The sequence below is a fragment of the Psammomys obesus genome, unplaced genomic scaffold (genome assembly GCF_907164565.1).
Source record: "Psammomys obesus unplaced genomic scaffold, mPsaObe1.curated_primary_1811, whole genome shotgun sequence".
Lineage (NCBI taxonomy): Eukaryota > Metazoa > Chordata > Mammalia > Rodentia > Muridae > Psammomys > Psammomys obesus.
The window spans coordinates 2,961,275-2,986,929 of NW_026596131.1; the positions used below are offsets into that span (position 1 = coordinate 2,961,275).

General features: G+C 39.3%; 1 protein-coding gene across 3 annotated transcripts in view; it reads right to left on the reverse strand.

Annotated features, from left to right (window-relative positions):
* Positions 1-25,655, reverse strand: part of Smurf2 (SMAD specific E3 ubiquitin protein ligase 2) — a 98,432-nt gene that overhangs the window by 42,875 nt on the left and 29,902 nt on the right. For all 3 annotated transcript variants that reach the window (XM_055592357.1, XM_055592356.1, XM_055592355.1), the window contains exons 2-5: positions 16,441-16,479; positions 10,239-10,347; positions 7,225-7,358; positions 2,977-3,042 (exon numbers count right to left, since the gene is read on the reverse strand). In XM_055592357.1, the coding sequence (XP_055448332.1) occupies positions 2,977-3,042; positions 7,225-7,358; positions 10,239-10,347; positions 16,441-16,479 (348 nt within the window). The remainder of the gene's footprint in view (positions 1-2,976; positions 3,043-7,224; positions 7,359-10,238; positions 10,348-16,440; positions 16,480-25,655) is intronic.

The following is a 25,655-nucleotide window of genomic DNA, read 5'->3' on the forward strand; positions in this document are numbered from 1 at the left end:
GGGTGCTGAGAACCAAACCTGGTCAGGCCACTCCAAGAGCAGCAAGTGCTCTTAGTTATGGAGCTGCCTCTCATTCTTTGACACTCTGTGGCACTCTTTGACACAAGACCTCATTATGTATAAACAGTAGCCTTGAATTCACTATGGTGTCCATCCAGCCCTCAAACTCATGAAAATCCTATTTCTTCAGCTTTTTTAATGAGGGAATTATATGCATGAGCCACCACACCTGGTTGAAACTCTGGAAAAAATAAAAGTAATTTCAAGATTGATCCCATATTTATATGTGAGAGAACTTATATGTGAGAGAATTTATATGAGAACTTAGAGGAGAGAATTGTAATATACTAATCTTCAGTAAATTTATGTTTTATTTAAAAAAAAAAAAAAAACCATTAAGTTGGTCAGTTTTCAAATAGATAAAAATAGGTGAAATTTCCAGAATGTTTGGTTCTTGCTTGCTTATTTCTTTGTCTGGTTGTTTGTTTCCCCAAGACAGAGTTTCTCTGTGTAGCCCTGGCTGTCCTAGAATGCACTCTGTAGAGCAAGAGAGCCTTAACTCAGAGATCCACCCACTTTTGCCTCTTGAGTAGTGGGATTAAAGTTGTGTGCCACCACCAACCCACAGGAATGTTTTTAGGCATGGTTTCATATAGTTCAGCCTGGCCTCAAATCCACTACATGGCTAAAGAGAACCTCAAACACCTGATCTTCCTGCTTCTACCTCCCATTGTGCTTGGGTTCATTGGGTATTTAATTATGTGTTTCGGTTTTAAGTTTTTTTATGTTATTTTTAATGCTATTTTCTTATTTTATGTGTCTGTGTGTAGACCACAGTGTATGTATGTACACCATGAGCATGCAGGTGGCTAATGAGGCCAGAAGAGGGCATCAAATTCTCTGGAACTCAAGTTGCAGATGGTTGTAAGCTACCTGATATGGGTAGTGGGAACCAAACCTGGGTCTCCTCTGAAAGAGCAACAAGTGCCCTTAACTGCTGAACCATCTCTCCAGCCCCAGAAGAAAATTTCTTGGTACACAGCCCAAACTATGCTTCAACTTGAGATCCTCCTCCTTCTTCCTCCTGAATACTGCAGTAGCAGGCATGTACCTTCAAAGCCAACTAAAAATGTTAGTTTTCTAGTGTTTTTGTTTTTTTTTCCCCCTAAGGGTATCTTAGCTAGGCATGGAAGCTCATGCCTATAATCCAAACACGCAGGAGGCTGAGGCAGCTCCATCACTGTGAGTGCCAGACCAACCTGAGTTACAGAATGAAACTGTTTCAAATAAATCACAGAAAGACATCATATACATAAAATTTTTCCAGGTATGTTATGAATTATGTATCTAGGTCCATATAAGTCCATGAACTTTCTATGTTTTACAATGACATAACGTCAAGAAATTTTAATACAGCTTACATCACTCTTAATGGTTCTACTATGAAAACCAGATTCACACAAGATTTTTACATTAAATATATATACACATAAATCCAAGTGTTAGTTCTGAATGTAGTGAATTCTAATAATTCCGTTTTTAATATGTGACAAAGGCAAGCCTGCAACATTGAGGTAAGTGGTGTGAATAGCCTCCAACCTGTGACCCACCTGCCTCGGCCTCCCAAATGCTGGAATTATAAGCATGTGGCACTGTGTCTGGCTTGCGATTTTTATAAATGCAAATGTACAGCTGGTGAAACTATTCTGATACCTGTAACCATTAACTGCCAAGCATTACATAGAATACCAAATCAGCAGGCAAATTACATTTAAAAGGTGTGTAAAAGGATTTATATGAGATATTTTCCCTTTTCTCAGTTTAAAAACAGAAATTATCAGTAATCTTGTTTCACAGATACTTCCAAGGATAACTGCCACAGTCTTTTGTTATATGGCTATTCTGGAATTTTTCCATCTATGAATTCAAATTCTTGCTGTACCTTTGGGAATTAAAACTTTTCTGATGGACTCACAGTGAAGTTATTTTAGTTTAAATCCTGCTCTACCTCAAGTAGGGAAACAGTAATTTGTCCCTCTAATTTAAAAATCCCCAAAGCTGTTTGCCTTAGAGTCCTAGTGCACAATGCACGGTCATCAACCTAAGGCTGAGCTATTTCCTCTAGGCCAGTTGAAGATGGCCTATTAAACCATTTCTACCATTTCTATTGTTAAGAATCAATAATTCTTAACAATAACAAGTGCTGCTTTTTTCATTTTTACATTACATTTAGTGTGTGTCATATCTGTATTTATTGTGGTCTATGTTTATGTTTGACTGTGAAGCTGGGGTTGGGGGATGTACACATGGAGATCCAAGAAGGGCACTATGTCTTCCTCTCTCACCCTGCACATTATTCCTTTGAGATAGAGTCCCTTCCTGAACATGGAACTCAAGTTTTTTAGCAAGGCTGGTGGCCAGCAAGCCCCAGAGAGCCACCTGTCTCTCTCTGCTCCTCTCAACACTAGAGTTATAGGCTGCACTGTACCGTGCTGGACTTGTTTTTGTTACATGGATATTGGGATCTGAACTCTGTTTCTCATGCCTGCAAAGCAAATGCTCTTAGCAATTAAGTCATCTCTCCATCTCTCTATTTTATATATACATATATTTTTTAACTAAGTTAGGCTACATTCTGGACCCATTGTAGCATCTTACGTAATTCATATTTAAGTCATGCCAACACAAGTTATTCAGAGGTATTTAGAGGCTTGAGAATGGGGCTCAGTTGGCAGAGCACCTGCCTACTATATAGAAAGCCCTAGATTTGATTCACACCACTTCACAAAACCTGCACACTCAGAAGATAAAGGCAGGAGGCTCAAATTTTTAAGGTCACCTTTGGCTACATAGCAAGTTCAAGAACAGCCTGGGCTACATGAGACTCTGTCTTAAAATGAAAAAAACAAAACAAGTATTTCTACCTATGGCAGTTTGAGTGAAGCTAAAACTCAGAATTTTAAATTCCACACTTACCTACAATCTGTCCTCGAACTGTATCATTGTCATTTGGCCCCAGTTTGCATAGATCCAACCTCTGATCTATTCAAATAAAAATAAAAAGCTAGTATCAGAAATTCCAACATCTATAATCTATAAGTGGTAATTTTCACAGGCCACTAAAATCAGACCTGTCTTTTGTTTAAATCATTTTACGTATAAAACAAATATTTAAAATTCTGTAACGGCATATGTAGTTAAAACTGCACATGTAGTTTAAACATCTCAGCAAGTTTTGACAAGTTCAGATTCAAAAATTAGGAAACACTGGTACACTATGTTAGTGACAGGCATACTCTCCAAAGCTTTCAGACCACTTCAGTCTGAGCCTTGGCTTACCTCTCGATCGTTGTTGATCCTAAGCAAACTGTACCTGAGCCCTGGCTCTCTCATATATAACAAAACCTACCTAATTATTTTTCAAGGACTAAGTCAGATTATTTTTACAGAACTCTCAGTATAGCACTTTGTACGTAAGTGCTGAATAATGTTATCTGTTATTACTATTTTTTAATATAACCATTCCAAAAGAACACAAAATAAGTATCAAGCCAAGGAGGTCTGGGTGGTGGTGTGGGGCATGTCAGCCTAGTCTACAGAGCAAGTTCCAGGACAGTCAGGGCTATGCAGAGAAACCCTGTCTTGAAAAAACAAAGAACAAAAAACAAAAACTAGAGAAGACAAAGAAAAATCTTATAAGCTCTAGGCTTGAAGTAATCATTTAGGGTGATGGCTCTTTCAGATGCCTCATCTGTAAAAATTAATATAACATTGCCCTGCCCCCAAAAGTTATAAGGTACAATGTCCCCACAGCACATTGGCTTGGTTTATAAATGTTAAGTCTTCCTGCTAAATTGGACACTGTTAGCAGTTTGTATCCACATGTAGAATAATCTTGTCAACCGAGTATCTCTCTTCTATTGCTCATACCCTAACAACCCAGGAGCTAAGATTTTTCTCACCTTGTTGTGAGTTATTAATATTTATTATTGATTTATCTTTTAGTTAAGCAGCAGTTATTCCTAAACCAGCTGTATATCCAAATCACCACACAGAGACTAGGATTTATTTAATTAAGCTAGGGCACAATGCTGGGCAATAGTTACTCCATCCTAAACATCCAAGTCCACACATTTTCCTACCATTCAGATTTCACCCATATACTTGCTTTTAGTCATATCTTAGGTCCGGTTCATCTTTCCTCTTGGTTTGAAGTCCTGTCCTGCCCAGCTCCCTTCTCCCTCCTACTTGCTTCCTTTTCCTCCCCTCTAGACCAGGATGCCCCACCCTATTCTCTCCATTGCACAGCATTGGCTGGTCGTTTAACTGAAAATATAGAGAACAAATGGTGGCACGTTTACACAAACTTGAGACAGGTGATGCTCAGAAAAAGCATCACAATGCAATGTCCGGATTGAAACCAGATAGTGGGGTTGAGAAATCAGCATTTGAATGGACAAGGGTAAATTGTATCCATTCCACAAGATTATACAAACATCAGCTGTTTAAGAGCTGAAGTTCCTGATCAGAAACCATAACTCAGTCCTCTCCCTTTTTAACAGGCCAATATTTATACATCTCACTGTAGGATCATTGTTAAGATTTTAAAATCACCCCTTAATACACCTAGCATTCAAAGCTAAACTTAGAAGTTTTGTTTACCAATTTCCTTAGATAAAATTCACGTGAATTTCTTTATTAGCTCATGCATTCATGACAGTAACTAAAAAATTCTGTAGAAACATACAAACAAAACATCTGCTGAAGAAGATATTTCCAACTATGTGCCAACGGAAAGGCACATTTGTTACATAGGTGTTTAGGGCTTCAGTCTTTATAAGGCCCCATGGGTGTAGGTTAGTGGAGTTCTTGACCCTTCTAAGTCCCTCCATCCTTCCCCCTACTCTTCCACAAGACTCCCTGAGTATCCAGGTCTCAATATCTGTTTCGATTCGCTGCTGGGTGGAACCTCTCAGAGAACATTTATGTTAGGCTCCTGTCTGCAAGCACAGCAGAGTTACCATTAATAGTGTCAGGAGTTGGCTCTCTCCCATGGGGTGGGTCTCAGGTTGAGCCACTCATTGGTTGGCCATTCCCTCAATCTCTGCTCCATCTTTATCCCTGCACCTCTTGTAGGCAGGGTAGTGAGGTAACCCAGACCCAGAAAGACAAACATGGTATGTACTCACTTGAAGTGGATATTACCCATATAGTACAGGATAACTATACTACAATCCACAGACCCAAAGAAGATAACAAGGAGGGCCGAAAGGAGAACGCTTGAATCTCACTCAGAAGGGGAAATAAAATAGACATCAGAAGTGTATGAAGAGAAGAAACCGGTAGGAGAGGGTTGGAGGAGAGGAACAAGATAGGGGATCAGGTATGAGGAGAGCAGGGGTGGGAGGTGAGAAGGCAGGGAGAGAGAAGGGAAACCACTGGAAGGGCATCTCTGGAACAAGCTAGAGACCGTGACAGGGTAGGCTCCTGGGAGGATATGGGGGTGACTGTAGCTGAGATTCCTAGCAGCAGGGAAAATGGAGACTGAAGTAGCCACCTCCTAGCCAGTCAGGAATTCCAGTGGAATGGGAAACACCAACCCACCCACAAAACCTTCGAGCCATGTGCTCTCTCTTCTCTCTCTCATCTTCCTACCTTAGTGGTCCTCCACTCTTGCCTATCAACCCCCTCTTCTCTCATGGCCAGGTTAAATCTGCCAGGCATGTTTAACCCACTACTTTCTCTCTCTGCTCTGGACTCTTCTAGATGCCTCTGGCTGTACCCTCCTACTGGGTGGTGGTGGCTCATACCTTTAATCCCAGCACTCAGGGGGTCTGAGGCAGGCAAATCTGTGTGAGTTTGAGACTGATGTACGCGATCATTAAAAAGATTTTTCTTTTAAAAACTGTTTTTAAAAGCATGTATATTGGTACCTTTCTAACCTTCTGGATATCAATCACCCCCTCCCTTTCCTCTCTTTCTCATTAGTAACTCTTGTTCTACAATTTCTTACATGTATGTGATATATTCTGGCCACTCTATTTCCTTCCCACCTCTACAATCCCCTCTTCCTCTCTTCCCTACAAATCTCTTTTGCTTATTAAACAAATTTGTGGTTTTGTTTTGCTTTGTTATTTTTAAGTGTCTTACATAGTTTAATTAAAGTTGTGTCCAAGTTCAGAGCTAACTATGAGAGAGTTTGCTGGGTTCATCAGTGTACACAACTGGGTACTATCCTTCATTCTCCCCTAGGATCTGTTACTTACCAAACAGATGAGCACTGAATGGTAGGGCTTACAAGTCTCTTCTGCCTCCACAGGTGAATGTTAGGAGGGCTGGACTTCTGTGCCTCCAGTGCTGTGAGGTCATGGTTGCTATGGCTATGATGTGCATAGCAGATGACATTTTGGAGGCTCTCTTCCCATCCTGTGCCTCATACTACCCTTCTTCCTCAATGTTCCCTGAGCCTTGAAAAGATGGGCAAATCTCTTGTCTAGAGGTCAGGATTGAACCATCCTTCATTCTCGGTGTCTTGTGCTTCCATGGGTGCTTACAAATAACTCCGTTTATGTAAGGAGAGGCTTCTCTGTTTAAGGATAAGAGCTGCCTATATCTGGTCCGAGACAAGCCCCAATGTCAATCACTTCTGAATACCACAAATTCCTCTAAGCATCCTCTCTGATTCACCTCTTGTATCACTTCCTTAAAATGTTTCATTTTTTTTAAATTTCATTTAATTATTTGTTGTGTGTCGGGGGAGGAGAAAGAGAGAGAAGAGAGAGAAAAAAGGGAGGTAGGAGGGAAGAGAAAGTACTATCAGCCTTGATTGCTGGTTTACCCACCAAACCATTTTGCCATCCCAAAATGTTTCAATTTTTGTGTCCATTAAACAAATCCAGACCAGAAATTTTCTTCTTCCCTTTCCTTCTTTTCCATTTATTTATTTATTTATTCATTCATTCATTCATTTGTTTGTTTTTTCAGGACAGGGTTTCTCTGTCCTGGACTCACTCTGTAGACCAGGCTGGCCTTGAATTCACAGAGATCCACCTGCCTCTGTCTCTGCTTCCCTGAGTGTTAAGATTACAGGTGTGTACCACTATGCCTGGTATCAGACCAGAAATTTTTACCAATGTTTCAAATATACGTGGGAACTTAAGTTCTTGGACACCTACTACATAAAAGTTCTCATACATATTTCCTAATCAAAAAGAAATGACTCACAACCAGTGTCTTTGAGGAGGTTGATGGCATTGGACAGAAGACGAACACAACCAAGAAATCCAGCACCTTGCTTCTTATGGATCTTCTTATGATTCCAAACGCTGATCGTAACTGAATCAGACTTTCCAATATACCTAAAAGACAAAACAGATACATGAATAACTTGGTAGTTAAAGTGGTATAAAATTTAACATTTTAATATCCTCAAGTCCTAAGTATATTTCAGAGCATGGCCAAAAGAAGCAAAATATGTTTGAATTCAATCAATCCAAAGTACTGAACTTAAATTTTAAAAACATTTTAAACCATTTTAATATAATCCCTTTTTCACAATCTCATTTTGGGCAAAAACTTAAAAAAAAAAAAAAAAAAGCTCTTTTAGGGTTTGGGAATGTCACTGAGATACAGAAAGAGCACTCCTCTAGCATGTGCAAGGCCCAGGGTTTGGATCCCAGCAGAGCCAAAAGAAAAAGAACACAAAAATTAGTGTCTACTATTTCATAACACTAAGACATGTATAATATTTATAAAACAATCACATTTTAGATATATTTTAATTATTACCTCAGATACTTAGTTCACCTTCAAGAGGCACTGTCAAGGCTGATAGACCAAAAATCTGACCTACCTGTTATATTTTTAAATGCTGCAGAACAAAAGTTGTTTGTAACGCTTTTCCCCTGCTTCTTTCCTATATGCAGGCCTTGAGCGAGCAGGACTCTTGTAGATTTCACTTCACTGCCTGCAGACAAGCAGAGCAGGGAAAAGCGTTACTGTACTTGCCTGTGCATATGCCTGCAAGTATGTAAAAACTCTATCATGGCCAATTATTAACATGGCATTCAGTCATGCAAAAACATGGTTAATAACATAATCGTGTGAGTAGAACCTAACTTTCTTTCAGTGATTCTAAGAGGTCAAATTTTTGGTCCAGCAACCTTGATCTTATGCTATCATTTAATAAAACAAAACAAGGAACGTGGAAGATTCACTTGAGCCCTGGATCCAGTTGTATCTAAAGAATGATCGCCCCTGAAGTTTTTGTGAGGCAAGTCAATACATCCACTTTATAAAAACTAAGGTTTTTCCCTTTGCTTTGGTGGATATGATTGCTTTGAGGCATGGTCTCACGCAGCCCAGGCTGGCCTTGAACTCTCTATATGTAGACTAGGATAAGCTTGAACTTCTGATCTTGCTTTCACCCCTAATCTTGCTGGGATTATAGGCATGTGTTAGCACATCAAGTTTTATGTAACGCTAGAATCAAGCCCAAGGTTCCATGCATACTTGACAAGTACTCTACCAACTAAGCTACATGCCTAGCCCTTTGTTTTACTGTTGTTTGTTTAGACCAGGTTACCTTTAACCTGCTGCCTCCTGCCTCTGCCTCCCATGTCATGGATTAAATGTGTGTGCCATCAGACTTGGCTCTAAAATGAAGCTAGTTTGTATTGGGTCTATTGCTTACAAATGAGCTGCTCTAAACTATCATTTAGTATGCAATGCATCAATTTTCAAATGTGTCTACCAGATATATAGTACATATATATATACTTGTTACATAGTAACAAGTAACAACCCCAGAGCAAACACATGCACATGTGCACGCACACGCACACGCACACAAACACACACACAGACACACAAATTAATGTTTCCTAACTGGTTTGCAGCTATTCTGAAATATTGACTCTTGAGGCCTCAGTAGGTCACTACTGGCCTAAGGAACTCTATTTAGGGCAATGTACCAGCATAGTCTTTATACATACTATAATACAAAAAGATTTAAATTCTAAACTACAATAATTCCCTAAGTATGGGCCTTCTGAAAATAGCTATGAATTATTTAAAATAACAGTAAGCACTTAAGTTTTACAAGTCAAAAACATTCTGTCAAAATATTTCAGGGTCAGAAACTAATCAGAAATTGCATTTAGGCGGTCTCTGCTTTCATTTTATGGAAAACTTGTATAATTTAATACACATGGCTAGAAAAAAATGAATTCTTTTAAACCTATACACTAAACACTTTTTGTTACTGTTGTTATTTTTAAGAAAGGGTCTTGCTATCTTGTCCAGAGGGGCTGGCTGAGAATATACAGTCCTCCTGAACAGATAGTATAACAGGCACACACCACTGCACTCAGCATTAAATTTAAATAAAAATCTTTTATTTCATTCTATTAGAACCTCAACTTCCCTAACAAGTATAAGATTTATAAATAAAACTTAAGAGGCTCTAACATAAGGAATATCTCCATAAAAGAGCACAATGTTATCATGTAAAATACAATATTATATATGGCAGTCAAGGTTTGGGTTAAAACATACTTATTATCCTTTATAGGACTGTCAGCCTAATGAAAGGATTTAACAAAATGATCCCAAGTGTTACTCTGATCTCTTCCCCTCCACTGCACTTGAAAAAACGTAAGAGACCTCCCTAAATAGCCAGTTAATACTAACTATAAAGTACGTCCCATCAAGCACAAGAAAAGATGTGCAACATCACCAGTCTTCCATCCTACCATCAAGTATGGCTGTAACTTTTTCAAGATATGTTTTCTTTCTTTTTACTTTGTACTTGCGTGTGTGTGTGTGTGCGTACATGGCGTGTGTGTGTGGTGTCTATCAATAATTGAAAGCACTTTTCCACTGGATGTGCCTCCTCTTTTATAAATGTCAACTCAAAAGGCTGAGACTGTGTTATTGGCAGGCGTGCGATCCTAGCTATTTAGAAGGGTAAAGTAGGATGATTCCAGTTCAAAGCCTACCTGAGCACCTTAGTGAGATGCATCTCAGATAAATACAAGTTAAAGGGTGGTGGGGCCAAGCTCAGGGGCAGACTCCGTGCCTACAATGTGAGACCCAAGGCTCAAGCCTTAGTACTACTTTGAAAAGGGAAAGAAAAAGACCACAGTGTATTACACATAAACTGACACCATTTCCCAGGATTCTTTTCAAAGATTATATTACATTTACATTAACTTTGTGTTTCATTCATTTACACCTACAGGTCATAGTGCTGATTCCACTTTGGATCAAGTGTGTTCTTCACAGTATCTGTAGAATGGCACTGCCCAGAACCATCAACTACCACCTTAGCAAATGGATCAGGGAGTCCTGTGGAAAAAAGGGAAGTATTTTAAACTAAAAAAATACTTTGACATGTAAGATAAAAGATTAATTACATAGGATTACCATTTGCTATACAAGATTTTTCCATTCTAATACACACACACACACACACACAGAGACCTATTTTAAACCAATGATTGAAGTCACTTCCAAATTGGATAGCACAACTGTATTTTTTTTCATTTGTTCTCAACTTGAAGTACTGTAGACACTACTGGGGTCTAGATGGTGCCTGAGGACTGTGGGCAGCCAGTTAACCCTGAGAAAGTGAATGCTCAAACATTCCCACTCCTCTTTCTACACACCTGTCTTCATAACCCATCTGAAGAACTTGTTAAACATAGCTATCATATAGAATATTGACTACAGAAAAGTCAAACTAGCTATTAAAAAAAACTGCTATTGAGTAATGATTACAAGTAATAAGAGACTCTACAAAAAAGAACTGAAACTAGCAAACAGGGAGGGGACTGACAGTAAGTAAATGCTTGGCTGTGTTGACTAAAATAGCAAACACAATGGGAATTACCCAAAATGCTTCATCTTAAATCTTTACAATAATCCATTGAGAGAGATGAATGTTACCCTATTTTACTAGTGAAGAACAAAAAGATTAAATAAGTAGCTCAACATACATAACAGTGAGAAATATGGACAGAGTCTAAAACAGTGGGTTCTCAACCTGTGAGCTGAGACTCCTTGGTGAGGGGTGTCAAAGGACTCTTTCTTAGGAGAGTTAAAAGCGTTGGAAAACAAGGTATTTACATCGCGATTCATAAGAGTACCAAAATTACAGTCATGAAGTAATAATGAAAATAATTTTATGGATGGGGGTCACCACAACATGAGGAACTGTATTAAAGGTTCACAGCATTAGGAAGGTTGAGAACCACTCTAAGTTTAGACTCTGAACCCATGCACACACAAGGCTGATTCTCAACCACTATGTTATAGTTATCATTTGGATCTGGAATGTAGCCAAAGGCTTCATTGAAGGTTTGGTCCCTAATATGGCAATACTCAGAGGTGGCTGGGAAAGGACTGAGTTATGAGGGCTCTGACCTTACCAACAAAGTAGGCCACTGCTGCATTCAAAACATGATGGGCTATTCTGAGAGGAGATAAGACCCTCCTGACGGAACTGTGTCCTTGAGGTATATATACCTTTGGGTACTAAATCTTGTTCCTACCCTACTCCTCTTCATTTCTCTTATCTCTGCTTTCCAGCCATGGTGAAGTGAGCAGCTTCACCATGTCCTCCCTGCCACAATGCTCTGCCTTACCATAGGCCAACAGAAACAGAGCCAGTTAAACATGAGCTAGAAACCTCTACAACAGTGGGCCAAAACCAAAAACAAACAAACAAACAAACAAGAAACCCAGTTCCTCCTTTAAGTTGATTCTTTCAGATATTCTGTCCACAATGGAAAATCAGCATACCACCCACTTACTATTTGGTTCAAGAGTGGGTGAAGGAAACACTCAAAAAGCCAGAACAGACCAAATGTGAAAAGGAAGAACAAGCAATGAAAGCAAAGCACACACAGGGGAGAGAGGCCTTTTCAAATAAACCCAGAGCTTTGAAGAGAGAACTGTACCTGGAAAACTTTCTTCTCTTTCTTTGTAAAGGGTTCTAAAGAGTCCAACCAAGCATTGGTACTAAGGTATAAACCTAGTGTTGTGGGCTGAAGAGGTGGCTTGGTGGTTAGGATGGTTTGCGTGTTCACTGTGTTTACAACTGAGTCACTTCAGCTCCAGGTGGCTGACCCTTCTGGCTCCCGAGGGCTTCTGCACACAATTTGCAGATAAACTCACTCAGGCGTACACATCAATAAGAAACAATAAACCTTTTAAAACCAATATTTAAAAAATAAACTATTACTGAAGAGACAAAACACGAGTTTAATCCCAGCAGTTAGGATGAAGAGGCAGGCAGACAGATCTCTGTTAGTTAAAGCCTAACTTGGGCTACATAGAAAGATTCAACACATGTAGGACTACAGATTGAGACTTTGTCTCTAAAACAAAATAGATAGATGGATAGACGGATGGATGGATAGATGGATGGATGGATAGATAGATAGATAGATAGATAGATAGACAGACAGACAGATAAATAGGTGAATAAACAAAATAAAAAAAAAAAGAATTGTTAAAAGAGGCTTGATAACCAGCAAGTTAGCTCACTGGTGAAAGTGATTGTCACACAAACCTGATAGCCTGTGTTCAATGACCAAAACACACAAAAAGAACCTCAGTGAACAGCACATATTTGCAATCCCAGCACTTCTATGAGAAGAGGAGAGATGGGGACAAGAGAATCATCCAGAAGCTGCTAGGCCTGCTAGCTAACCTGGAGTATACAGCATGGGAGAAACAAAAAGATCTACTTCAAGGTGGAAGAAGAGAAGAAGCTCCCAAAAGTTGTCCTATGATCTTCACATGTATGTCATGGCACATGCACCCATATACACACAAGTACACATACACACAAATTAATAATAATAATAAATTAAAATAATTAAGGGGGCTGATCGATGGCTCAGCAATTTAGAGCACTCGCTGTTCTTGCAGGGGATCCAGGTTCGGTTCCCAATATGATAGCTCACAACTGTCGGTATCTCCTGTTTGAGGAGATCTCTTTCTTACCTAGCCTCCAATGGATACTAGACACAAAGGTAGCACACATACATACATACATACATACATACATACATGCAGGAAAAACATAAGAACAAATGCTAGGCTAGCAAGATGCCTCAGCAGGTAAGGCACTTGCCATCAAGTCTGACAATCTGAGTTAGATTCTTGGAAGCAATATGGTGGCGTAAGAAAACTAACTCACAAGTTGTCCTGATTTCCACACATGAGCCACAATGTATGCCTGTTTGTATGTGTATGAAACATAATTACAAAATAAATCAATGTTCAGAAAATTTTTTAAGAAAAAGAAAATAACATTTTCCACAAAACCTTTCCAGTATGGTTTCCAGAATTTAAGTTAAGTCTGAGTCAGTCTCTTTTGATTTATTTTCTGCTGACAAGTTGAAAACCTGAGGACAATTTCCAGGACCCACATGGGAAGAGGAGGCAGGCAGATCTCTGAGTTCAAGGTTGGCCTGATCTAAAAGGCGTGTTCCAGGATACCCAGGACTATACAGAGAAACCCGTCTCAAAAAACAAACAAAAACCTAATGGATTACCTTACAGGTAAATATCCTCTCTCAGCCCCCCAAAAGAGACAGGGTCTTACAACATAGTTCAAGCTGGCCTGAAACTCATTAGTCTAGAACTCCTGATCCTCCACCTCCTCTCTCTCTCAAATGCTAGGGTTATGGCACAAGCCAACAGCCAGCTCATACTAATGTTTTTAAAAACTGACTCCAGTGGAAACATTCTTTAAAGAAAACTCAGATATTCTTAGCCAGGGTTGAAATAAACAGTACCATCTCACATATAAATTAGCATATAAAGTCACACAACACATTTTCCCTGAAGTAAAATATATATGAATTTCCTTAACTTATACTCATGTTCCACCTTAAAATGGTCTTTAATTATTTAATACAATTTAAATCACAAACAAAAACTTAACTATGTTTACTATTAATAATTGTACTCTGGGAACTGCAAAGAAGGCTCAGTGGTTAAAAGCACTTGTTACTCTTATAGAGAAACTAGGTTCATTTCCTAGCACCCATATAATGGTTTTCAACTGTCCATAATTAAACTTTCAAGGAAGCCAGTACCCTCTCCAAGGGCACCAGGGATGCAAGCTGTACTTACACTCCACTGAGATTAATGTGGATGGACAAAACTATAAACAGGCCAAAACCGCCCTGAAGTGCAAGTATAAACCTAAACCAGCAGAAATCTGAACATTGGTCAGGATAGGCCTCAAGTAACTTTCATCTGTGGCTGGCTTCTCTGGAAGGCCTAAGGGCTGACTTGCTGCTGCTCCCCTTTCTAGTCTACAAGTATCTTCCATTCTGAGACTTAAAAATAATTATGCTGTCTCTAAAGCTTATGCATGAAGCAAGCTCACACACTCTTAAATTCTTCTTGGCAGTTTTTACTGCCTACACCAACGAAGTAGGATTTTTTTCCTTTCACCTACTATTCAAGAACAGAAAGACTCTATAAGGTGTCACTTTCAATTCTTAGAGGCTTACAGAGAATTAAAGATTCTTCCAGATTTCTGAGGAGCACTGAGACAAGAATATCTGGATGCTTTATATGAGAAGCTGTGAATGGGGCTATATGGAAATGGAAAGAATTGGAAAGGAAAGAAGACTGGAGGATAAAACTGAAGATTTTACCTCCAAACTGTGAAGCAAATGTCTGAGGGTGTGCTCACCTCTGTGCTGCTCAGAACCACACCCAAGCCTCCCTGCAGCTTTACAATGTCACCAAGACAAATCCTCCAACAGCTCAATCTTAGGAGGATTTTTTTTCTTTTAATTACACTTTGGCTTCTAGGTTATTAGTGATAGGGAAGTATAATTAAGCAGCAGACCACAAGAGAATAAAACTAGTGCTTGCAGACACAACTGGGGAGTTGTACAGCCCTTGGGTGGCCCTCTCCTGTGAAATGCTTGTAAAGTAGACAGTATCTGGTTCAGAAGTGGAAGGTTGCTTCCAACTGCCCTCCTCTGCTTCAAGTTAATCTATGTCACACTTCCCCATGTAAATACAAAGATACAAGCATTCATGACTAAAGTTTTATAAAATTATATTCTTTAAGCTTAAAGTCAATTTCTAGAAAGATGGAAACTAATAAATGAACTAAGTATGGATTTAAAATGTGTCAAAATTATTATTCCTTTAAAAAATTTACTATTGTTGTGTGTGAATATTTGGCCTGCATGTGCACCACATGCACGCAGCGCCTTCACAGGCCAGGACAGTGAGTTGGGTCCTCCAGAACTGCAGTTACAAATGGTTGTAAGCCTCCATTGTGGGTGTGGTGAATCAAACCTGGGTCCTCTGGATAAGCGGCCAGTGCTCAGAAATGCCGAGCCATCTCTCCAGGCCTGAAAATTTCTATCCCTTTTAACCAACTTGAAAATTAACTAATGTCATACTAAACACTCAACACGCTGTTTTTGTTAGTTGACAGAACTTAGATTTTAAGATTTATTAGATTTAAAAATCTAATAAGAGTTATTTCTAATTTCAAATATTTTACATGTAAAATTTTTGGCTAGAAGTCTTTATTTACAATCCTGTGACAGTTACTAAATAATTTAAAGTAAGAAATTATACAGTAAAAAAGTTAGGTGTGGTAGTGCACACTAGCAGTCTGCTGACAGAGACTACTCGGCAGCCTCAAGAATTCAAGGCCAGGCTGGGCTACACGAAACCCTGTCTCAAAACAATAACGAAAAGCACAAAGTGAGGAAAAGGGAAAAAGATTACAGATTAAGAGTACATTCAAGAGAATTTCCCAATCCTCTCTCACAAAACTTAATCCTAAATGAAGCTACAAAATTTTCACAACTCCTGGACATTGTTAATGCCTGTAATCCCAACACTGAGAAGACAGACAGGAGGACTATAAATTCAAAGCCAGCTTAGGCCACACAGCAAAACCCTGTCCCAAACTAGAAGAAAATTACATCCAATTGGCCAATAGACAACATGTACGGGAACCAGCCCCTGCTCCTGAGACTGGCAGTGGTTTCTTTCCTACAAGTCTGGAAACTATAAGCAGACTCAATTTTCTGCCTCCCAAAAAATCCTGAATGTATGAGCGAATTTTCCTTAAAATGTTAAAAAAGTAAAGGTGTATTAATTTTTTTTCTTAAACCTTTTCTAGAATCGTTTGCATTTATATATCTAACACTTGCATTTACACACCTAAACACTCTGTATAAATGAGTAGAAGCAGGTAAAGAAATGGGGTAAGGCAAACCCACAAAACCCTCTCGATAAGCAGGAGGCAAATGCTCTGAAACTGCAGCATTCATAAAGTAACAGTCTGCTTGCAAATCCCTAAACCAGGCAGTTCTGAAAACACAACTCTCCCCAAAACCAACACGGGATATACAAGATTTGTATTAAAGTTCATTTACTTACGGAAAAAATCCTTTTTCACCAAGTTTTTTGCACAGAGTACTGTAAAAAAAAAACAAAAACAAATACATGGGAAAATTAAATTAAAATGGTAAGACTGCATTGCTTCATTTTAAACATTGAAAACAGCAGTATATAACTAAACCCTAACTACAGTGAAGTATGAAATACAATCATAAACTTTTAATAGAATCTAGCCATTAAAAGAAGCTGCGTAAACTTCAACTTTACATCAATCAATGACTGTAACTTTAGCAGTGATCACCAGAAACAGTAGAGAAACATGATTATAAATATGATCATTTCAATCGGGACCCAATTCCATCAAGATCTAGTCTTAGAGGGGAACCTTTTCATAAAGGACTAGAGAGATGGCTCAGCGGTTAAGAACATTCACACTTTCAGAGGATCACAGTTCAGTTCCCAGGATCCAGGTCAGACTGCTCACAACTGCCTGCCACTCCAGATCCAAGGGATCCAATGCCCTTTTCTGACCTCCAGAGGTGAGTGTGCAAACACATATGCATGCTTGTGCACATACACACTCTCACTTTCTGTCTCTCTCACACACACACATATACACAAATAAAAATGAGTTAAAAAAAACAAAAGACCTATTTCTGGCTTTTTAGTGATGGGGTGGGGGGGGAATCACAGGGTTTCTCTGTGTAACCCTGGCTGTCATATAGACCAGGCTGGACTCACAGAGATCCACCTGCCTCTGCCTCCCAAATTCCGGGATTAAGGGAGCACACCACCACCTCCCGGCTAAATGATTTTTTTTTTTTTTTTTTTTTTTTAAAGAAACCCAGTTGTACAGGGAAAAAATGGCTCTAAGAAGAAGATACATAAATTCTGGCTGGCATATCTATTTAAGGATGAAATAATTTTCTACAGAAAAGGATCATATAAATAAGTTTCCTGACAGAATGCAATATTTAAAAACTAACATTCTGTGTTCTTATCTAAATGCCACAGAAACCTTACAGGAGAGATCTGCCTTCCCTAAATCAACGGCTCAGTGACAAGATGGGTCTCCCACATCCTGGCGATATAGATAGCTCAGTAAGTAAAATGCTTGCTGCAGCCTCACGACCTCAGTTTGATTCCCAAGACCAACATGGTAGAAGCAGAGGACCAATTCCTGAAAGTTGTCTCTGACTTCCATACCTGCATATACACACATACTAGTAAATAAATACTATTTTCTAAAAATTAAAAGATATCTCAAATCTGAGAACCTTGTAATGTGAATACATACACAACCTTCTGAATCTACCAAAAATCTCCAAACTAAACACTTAAAAAATGCATTTATTTACTCCAGGCATTGTGGCGCATGTCTGTAAACCCAGCACTCTGGATAGCAGAGGCAGGAGGATTTCTATGAGTTCAAGGCCAGCCTGGTCTACAAAGTGAGTCTAGGACAGCCAGGGCTACACATATAAACCCTGTCTCAAAAAGCAAAATATACTTATTTTAATTTTATGTGTATGTGTGCTTCCATGCATGAATATATAAACATACATGTATCTCCCATGTGCGTGGAGGCCAGAAGAGGGCATCAGAACTCCTAGGAGTTATGGATTGTTGCAAGCTCCTATGTGGGTGCTGAGAATGGAACCAAAATTGTCAGTGCTCTTAACCATTGAGCCATCTCTCTAGCCTTCAAAAACTTCTTTAATTCAAACAAGGAAAGCTATAAATTTTCATATACTTACAACTAGATATATAAAATATGAATATTTCTACATATTCAGTTTTAGAGATTTATTAAAATTCTTGAAGTTTGGCATATAAAATTCATTTAATATAAGTTTAAGAAGACTAACTAATCACCTTTGAATGAATGAAATAAATGCCATAAGTATAGGAATACAGAAATTGACAATCATGAAACTGACAATTACAAGATCCTAAGTCCCTTAGGCTACATCTTAGAAGAAAGTTTTATTAGAGGATTTCTGAGACATGGTCTTACCATGTAGCTCCAGATGGCCTGTAACCTGCTATATAGACCAAGTTATATGAACTTTTCATAATGAACTTTCATATGGGATTCAAAAATGAATCCCTCTCATAATGAACTCAGAGGCATCAAAGGTATGTGCTACCAAACCTGGCAGTTTTGTTTTTAAAAACAAAAACTCAATCATAAAAACTAAGAGCATAGTTTGCCTGCTCCTTTGCTCACTTCTCCCTTGTGGAACAACCTAGCCAGCCCACAGAGGAAAAGGATCTAGGCAGTCCTGATGGGACCTGATAAGCTAGAGTCAGAAAGTAGGGGAGGAGGACTTCCCCTCTCAGTGGACTAGGGAAGAGATATAGCAGAGGAAGAGGGAGGGCAGGTGGGGCCCAGAAGGAGATAAGGGAGGGGCTACAACAGGGATACAAAGTGAATACATTGTAAATAATAATAATGATAATTAAAAAAAACTAAGACCATATCTGAAAGTACTAAATCATAAAATGGATTTAGAAAAATTTTCCCAACTTTTACCAGTACAAAAATCAAGCATTAGGATCAACACATATACAACACATGCACATCTCAAATTATAACCTTTAATAGTAATAAAGCAATGACTTTTAACTGCCATTCATGCTATGATTCATAAATCAAATGACCCATCCCAACTTCATAGAAACAGACAGTTTGAGAATCCCTCTAACTTCCTGACATAGACTTACGCTTTCGGCCCTCCACTTACAAAGTCTGCTCTCTGGTCCCAGACTACTTTCCACCTGTGCTCTGGCTCTCACTTCCAGAATATTCCCGTGGACCTTGAGAGCCATCAAAGGCATCCTGGACTGTGTCTCTTCTGACTCCTATCCAAGCTTCCCTCCAGAAATCTGCTCTTTCATAATGAAACTTCAAGTAACTAACTATATTCTCTGACTCCACATCAATGCCTCAGCCCCCTGAAATTTAGCTTTTTCCCTCATCATAATCTCTAAATTACTTATCCAAAGCCCAGGAACCTAATTAATCAAATCCGGCCAGTGGATACTTGTCATTCCTTGTTGCATTTGATCCCTCGAGGGAATGTGCCACTCTTGAGTACTTGCTCTTCTGGCAGTTCTTTATTCTTCAGTTCTAATTTAACAGTATATTCTCAAATGGCATAAAACTCATTTTAAGACTTCATCAGATCTTACATTCCACCCATGAAAGTTGAGTTTCTTTAAAGCATTGCCCTAGGTCCTCTTCTTTTACTGTATAACTAGAGGTTAGCACAGTAAGATAAGAGTCCCATAGCCGGGCATTGTGATGGACACCTTTATTCTCTCACTAATTTTTATTAACACATTATACTAGCTTCAGATATTAAGCAACTATGTGCTAATTTTCATCAATGACGATTACAAATGTAGCATTTTAATACTACAGTATTTAAGCTAGAGATGCACAGATTAAATCTGCTATACTACTTTGATCAGATATTTGTCTCAAATTCCTCCAAGCATTTATTCTTAAATATGTACTTCCCAAAGTTGTTCCAGCTCGTCTACCTACCTCTTCTCTAAATAAATGGCTTGAAATGATGATGTAATCAAATTAAATTAAGGAAGCTTGTACAGTAGCTAATCTCTACTCTCAGCTTTCTTGGCTTAGAATTAACAATCGAAACTGGGCGAGGTAGCCCGCACCTGTAATCCCAGCACTAAGGGAGGCAGAGGCGGGTGGATCACTGAGTTCAAGGCTAGCTTGGTCTACAAAGTCTGCCCAGGAGAGCCAAGGCTGCAGAGAAAAACCTTGTCTTACCAATCAGTGAGGCTCAGCAGTGTGTGTGTGTGTGAAGTGGTTTCCAGAGAGGCCTCATTAAGGAGGAAGATCAACAGTGAACCAAGGTGGCATCAATCTATGAGCTTAGAACACTGAAGTATAAAAGAAAAGCCAGCATAACTTCATGTTCCTATGCTTTGCTTCCTGGCCCACTGTGATGTGAACTGCTCTGTTCTACCAGGCCTTCTCTACCCTGTTGAACTAACATCTCAGAGACCAAGAGTCAACGTAAATCCTTCCTCCTTTACGGTATCCCTGTCATGTATTTTATGACAGCTATGAGAAAAGTTACTAATACAATTAGTATGTTGATGATGTCTCTTTACTTCACATAGATACAGGTATAATCCTCTTGAAATGTTTATTGAGAAAAGAACAAATCACTATTTTTTTTTTTCTATTGAGATAGTCTTACTTACTGTAGCCCTGGCTGGCCACTATTTTTATAGACCAGACTGTCCTCAAACTCACAGAGATCCACCTGCCTCTGCCTCCCAAGTATAACATTAAAGGTACATATGTACCATAAAGCTTAGTTTCATTCTTTCACTTGGCATTTTCTAAGTACTCCCATTTGTGCCAAGTATTATGATAGGTTCTGCAGACACAAAGATACAGCCTTTACCCCCCGCCCCCGAGCTCACAAGGTAGATATGACTTAATTATCGTGCCATAAATACCCCTTTTTGAGGGGGAATTAGAATCTTTGTGTGGGGCTGGAGAGATGGCTCAGAGGTTAATAGCACTGGCTGTTCTTCTAAAAGTCCTGAGTTCAATTCCCAGCAACCACAAGGTGGCTCACAACCATCTATAATGAGATCTGGTGCCCCTTCTAGCATACAGGTGTACATGCAGGCAGAACCCTGTATACATAATAAATCAATAAATCTCTAAAAAAGCATTTCATTAGGTGCTTGCTTACAGTTTCAGGTCTGTCCATTATCATCACGATGGGAAGCAGACAGGCATGATGTAACTGAGAGATTTACATCCTGATCCACAGGCATCAGGAAGAGAGACACACCGGGACTGCTGTGGCTTTTGAAAGCTCAAAAGTCCAGCCACCAGTGCCACACCTTCTCCAACAAGTAAAGATTTCCTAATACTTCCCAAACCTTATATCAACTGGATATATCAACTGGAGACCAAATATTCAAACATATGAGCCTATGGGGGGCCATTTTCATCCAAACCACCAAACATACATATATACATACATTCAGGCACACACACATATACATAATACAATAAAAATTTTATCTAAATCAAGATTAATCTGCCACACCCTCCTGAGTGCTGAGATTATAGGAATATGCCACTGTGTTAGCTAAAATCTCTTCTGTTATTTTTGCTAAAGTATTTTTCAAAAAATTACCCCCAAAAAACCCTTTTTGTACTGTCTTTGTAGTAATTAATTGGAAAAGGCACTCATGGAAGGGCTGCTATCACACTTCGGGGTTAAGTCAATAATTTCCTTTTCTGATTAGAAAGGAGTTGCCTGTACAGCAAGCATCTGTTAACAGTATCAGCACAATGCCCAGCTGTAGTAACAGAATGCCCTGCTGGTCCAACTAAGTAGTGCTCATAATGAGTGGTTGTCTACGCTTAATTTCAATAAAGCTCCCAACTGGTCATTATGTCCTTGCTAAAAATTCCCCTTCCTCCTCCAGATTGCAGTTGCATTCCACTTGCAATGCTCACTAGAATGAAACTGCTTGCAGGAAAAGGAGGAAAAGACTCAAATAGTCTATTCTTCTTTGCTCCTTTACCAAAAACAAACTTTTACAACACCACTTCTGTAACCCCGTTTGGAGGCTATTTTAACCAATATCCTTTTCTTTGTGTTCTTTGAGTTTATACTGACACTGAAAAAACTTCATACAAAAGTCCAGTTCAACACCTCTAAATGAGTCCCAAAAAGTTGGCCCATGCTCAAAAGACATGTGCTTCTGCATACCATTTCTGGTCACCGACACATGAGAGCAGCAGCTTGTAATTGTTGTATGTCATTACAAGAGCTGGGGATGTAACTGTTGATAGAACACCTGTGTGGCACATGTGGAGCCTTGGATTCCTTCCCCAGCACCACACAGACTGGGCTTGGTAATATGTGTCTATTCACAGTACTAGAGAAGCAAAGACTGAAGAACCAAAATTCAAGTCTACATAGTAAGTTTAGGATAGAATGCCTACATAAGGCCCCATTTCAAAAACAAAAAGTAATCATAGAACTTTGTAATAAGCAAAGTACCAAATGCATAATTAAACACATGATAATAATGCATTTTGGAAAACTATGAAAGCATTCAGCTACATATAATTTTTAGATTTATTATCTTTCACTGCATGTACGGGGGCTATAAATGTGTGCATACAGGTGCTTGCAGAGTCACAGAAGAGAGTACAGGATAGGATCCCCTGGAGATGGAGTTAGAGGAAGTTTTGAGCCTCCCAACTTAGATGCTAGGAACCACACTGGAGTCCTCTACAAGAGTGGCAAGAGCTCTTAACCACTGAGCCATCTCTCCAGCCCCTCGGCTATGTATTTAAAACCAGTATTTTGATGAATTATTTTCTCCAACTTAAGAATGAAAATACATAAATGTACTGTTCTTCATACATCAATTCCCTTGTACTCTGTTTGCAGGTCATATATCTGTTTGCTACTTGTGCTGGACAGTTTTTCTTAATTAAATTTTTATTTTTTATATATTAATTACGATTTATTCATTTTGTATCCCAGCTGTAGCCCCCTCCCTCATTCCTTCCTCATCCCACCCTCCCTCCCTCGTCTCCTCCATGCCCCTCCCCTAGTCCATTGATAGGGGAGGTCCTCCTCCTCTTCCATATATCTGACCCTAGCTTATCAGGTCTCATCGGGACTGGCTGCATTGTCTTCCTCTGTGGCCTAGTAAGGCTGCTCCCCCATCTGGGGGAGGTGATTAGGGAGCCAGCCACTGAGTTCATGTCAGAGATAGTCCCTGTTCCCCTTACTAGGGTACCCACTTGGATACTGAGGTGCCATGGGCTACAACTGTGCAGGGGTTCTAGGTAACATCCATGAATGGTCCTTGATTGGAGTATCAGTCTCAGAAAACAACCCTTTCAAGATTTTTTTGGTTCTGTTGTTTTCCCTGTGGAGCTCCTGTCCTCTTCAGGTGTTACTATTTCCCTGTTCTTTCCTAAGATTTGCTGCACTCTGCCCAAAGTTTGGTTTTGAGTCTCAGCATCTGCTTTGATATACTGCTGGGTAGAGTATTTCAAAGGCCATCTGTGGTAGGCTCCTGTCCTGTCTCCCGTTTTCTCCCTCTTCTGATGTCTATCACATTTGCCTTTCTGAGTGAGGATTGATCATCTGACCCAGGGTCCTCCTTTTTGCTTAGCTTCTTTAGGTGTACAGATTTAGTATGTTTATCCTATATTATATGCCCAATATCCACTTATAAGTGAGTATATACCATGTGTGTCTTTCTGCTTCTGGGAAACGGACATCAGGGATGATCTTTTCTAGTTCCCATCATTTGCCGGCAAATTTCATGATTTCCTTGTTTCTAATTGCTGAGTAGTATTCCATTCTGTATCCATTCCTCAGTTGAAGGACATCTGGGTTGTTTCCAGGTTCTGGCTATTACAAATTAAGCTGCTATGAACATGGTTGAGCAAATGTCCTTATTGTGTACTTGAGCATATTTTGGATATATGCCTAGGAGTGGTATTGCTGGATCCTGAGGAAGCACTATTCCTAATTGTCTGAGAAATGTGCTGGATAGTTTTATGTTAACTTGACACAAGCTACAATTATCAGAGAGACATGTCTCAATTTAAAAAATTCCTCCAGAAGACAAGCTGTAGGTAAACCTGTAGGTCATTTTCTTAACTAGTGAATGACAGAGGAGGGCCCAGCCCATTGTGGCTGGTACTCTCCCTGGGCTGGTGGTCCTGGGTTCTGTAAGAAGGCAGGCAGAGCATGGTAGTAAGCAGTACTTCTTCATGGCCTCTGCATCAGCTCCTGCTTCCAGGTTTCTGCCCTGCTTGAATTCCCATCCTGACTTCCTTTGATGACGAACTGTGATATGGCAACTTAAGCCAAATAAACTCTTTCTTCCCCAACTTGCTTTGGTCATGTTTCATCACAGCAATAGTAACCTTAACTAAGACACTATTTGAAACTCAATTACCACTTCCTCTACTAGATGTCTTCCTTCAAACAGACCTAATCATAACTGATGACTGTCCCAGAAATTGGAAAAGGATATGCAGTATACTATCCGTAGTATATGTAGGGGCTAGAGAAGATGGCTTGGTGGCTAAGAACACTAGCTATTCTTCCAGAGTACCTGGAATTAATTTGTAGCACCAACATGGCAGCTAACAGCCATTTTGTAACTTTAGTTCCAGAAGACCAGACTCCCTCCTATGGTCTCCTCAGGCACCAGACACACAGTTGGTATACACATACATAGAATAAAAAAAAAGTAAATCCAAAAAATATTTAAATACAGCTAAGCTACACTGCACAATAATTTAGTCTTCCTCAGAATACCAAGTGGGATGTGTTATTATTGTAGGGTTAAAGTATGCAGTATTGTAATCAAGTCTAAACATTATACATAGACAGGTCTGCATTATTTCCTAGCCACTACCAAATGTCCTTTACCTTTCATTTCTAGCAACACTATAAAGAATGTGGTTTGGTTTAAGCTTTAAGTACCGCAAAGGTTAAACAAGGTCAGAATGACTGCATTTGAGCATAGTGCTACCATTTACTGGTGTGTAATTCTGAACACTATTTAATGAAGCTGTGCTCCAAAGACTTCATCTGAAAATGAGACTTCTGTACATTATCTCATACTGTTGTTTGTTTTAAAGACTAAAGTACATGAAATAGTTAGAATAGTACCTAATATATAATATAGCAAGTATTCAGTACATATTAGCTATTTTTATTCTTTCTCCTCTGAAATTTCTAGTTGATACATGTTTACTAGTAAGGAAGGAGTCTTCTCATAATCTGACAAGAGATTTATCTTAGCTTGCACTGCCAAAACAAACATTGTAGCCTAGATGGCTTAACAACAAACACTATTTCTCAAAAGTCTGGGAGATGTAAAGTCTAAGATCAAGTGCCAGCACACTGAGTGTCTGTTGAGAACCTTCTTCCTGGACTGTAGACAGCATGTTCTTGCTATATCCCTGGCAAAGCAAAGAAAGGAGCCTTCTCTTGCATCTATTACTAATTCAGTCATGAATGTTCTACCTTCATTGACCCAATTCCTTCTCAAAGGCTCCATCTACAGACAACCTCCATCCCTTAGCAATTAAGCTTTGACATATGAACTGGCCTGGAGGAAGGACACTTCACAACAGAGTGTATGCACTCACTAAGTTTTCCAGTAAATGCTGACAAGTAAATCCCCACCTATATGTCACT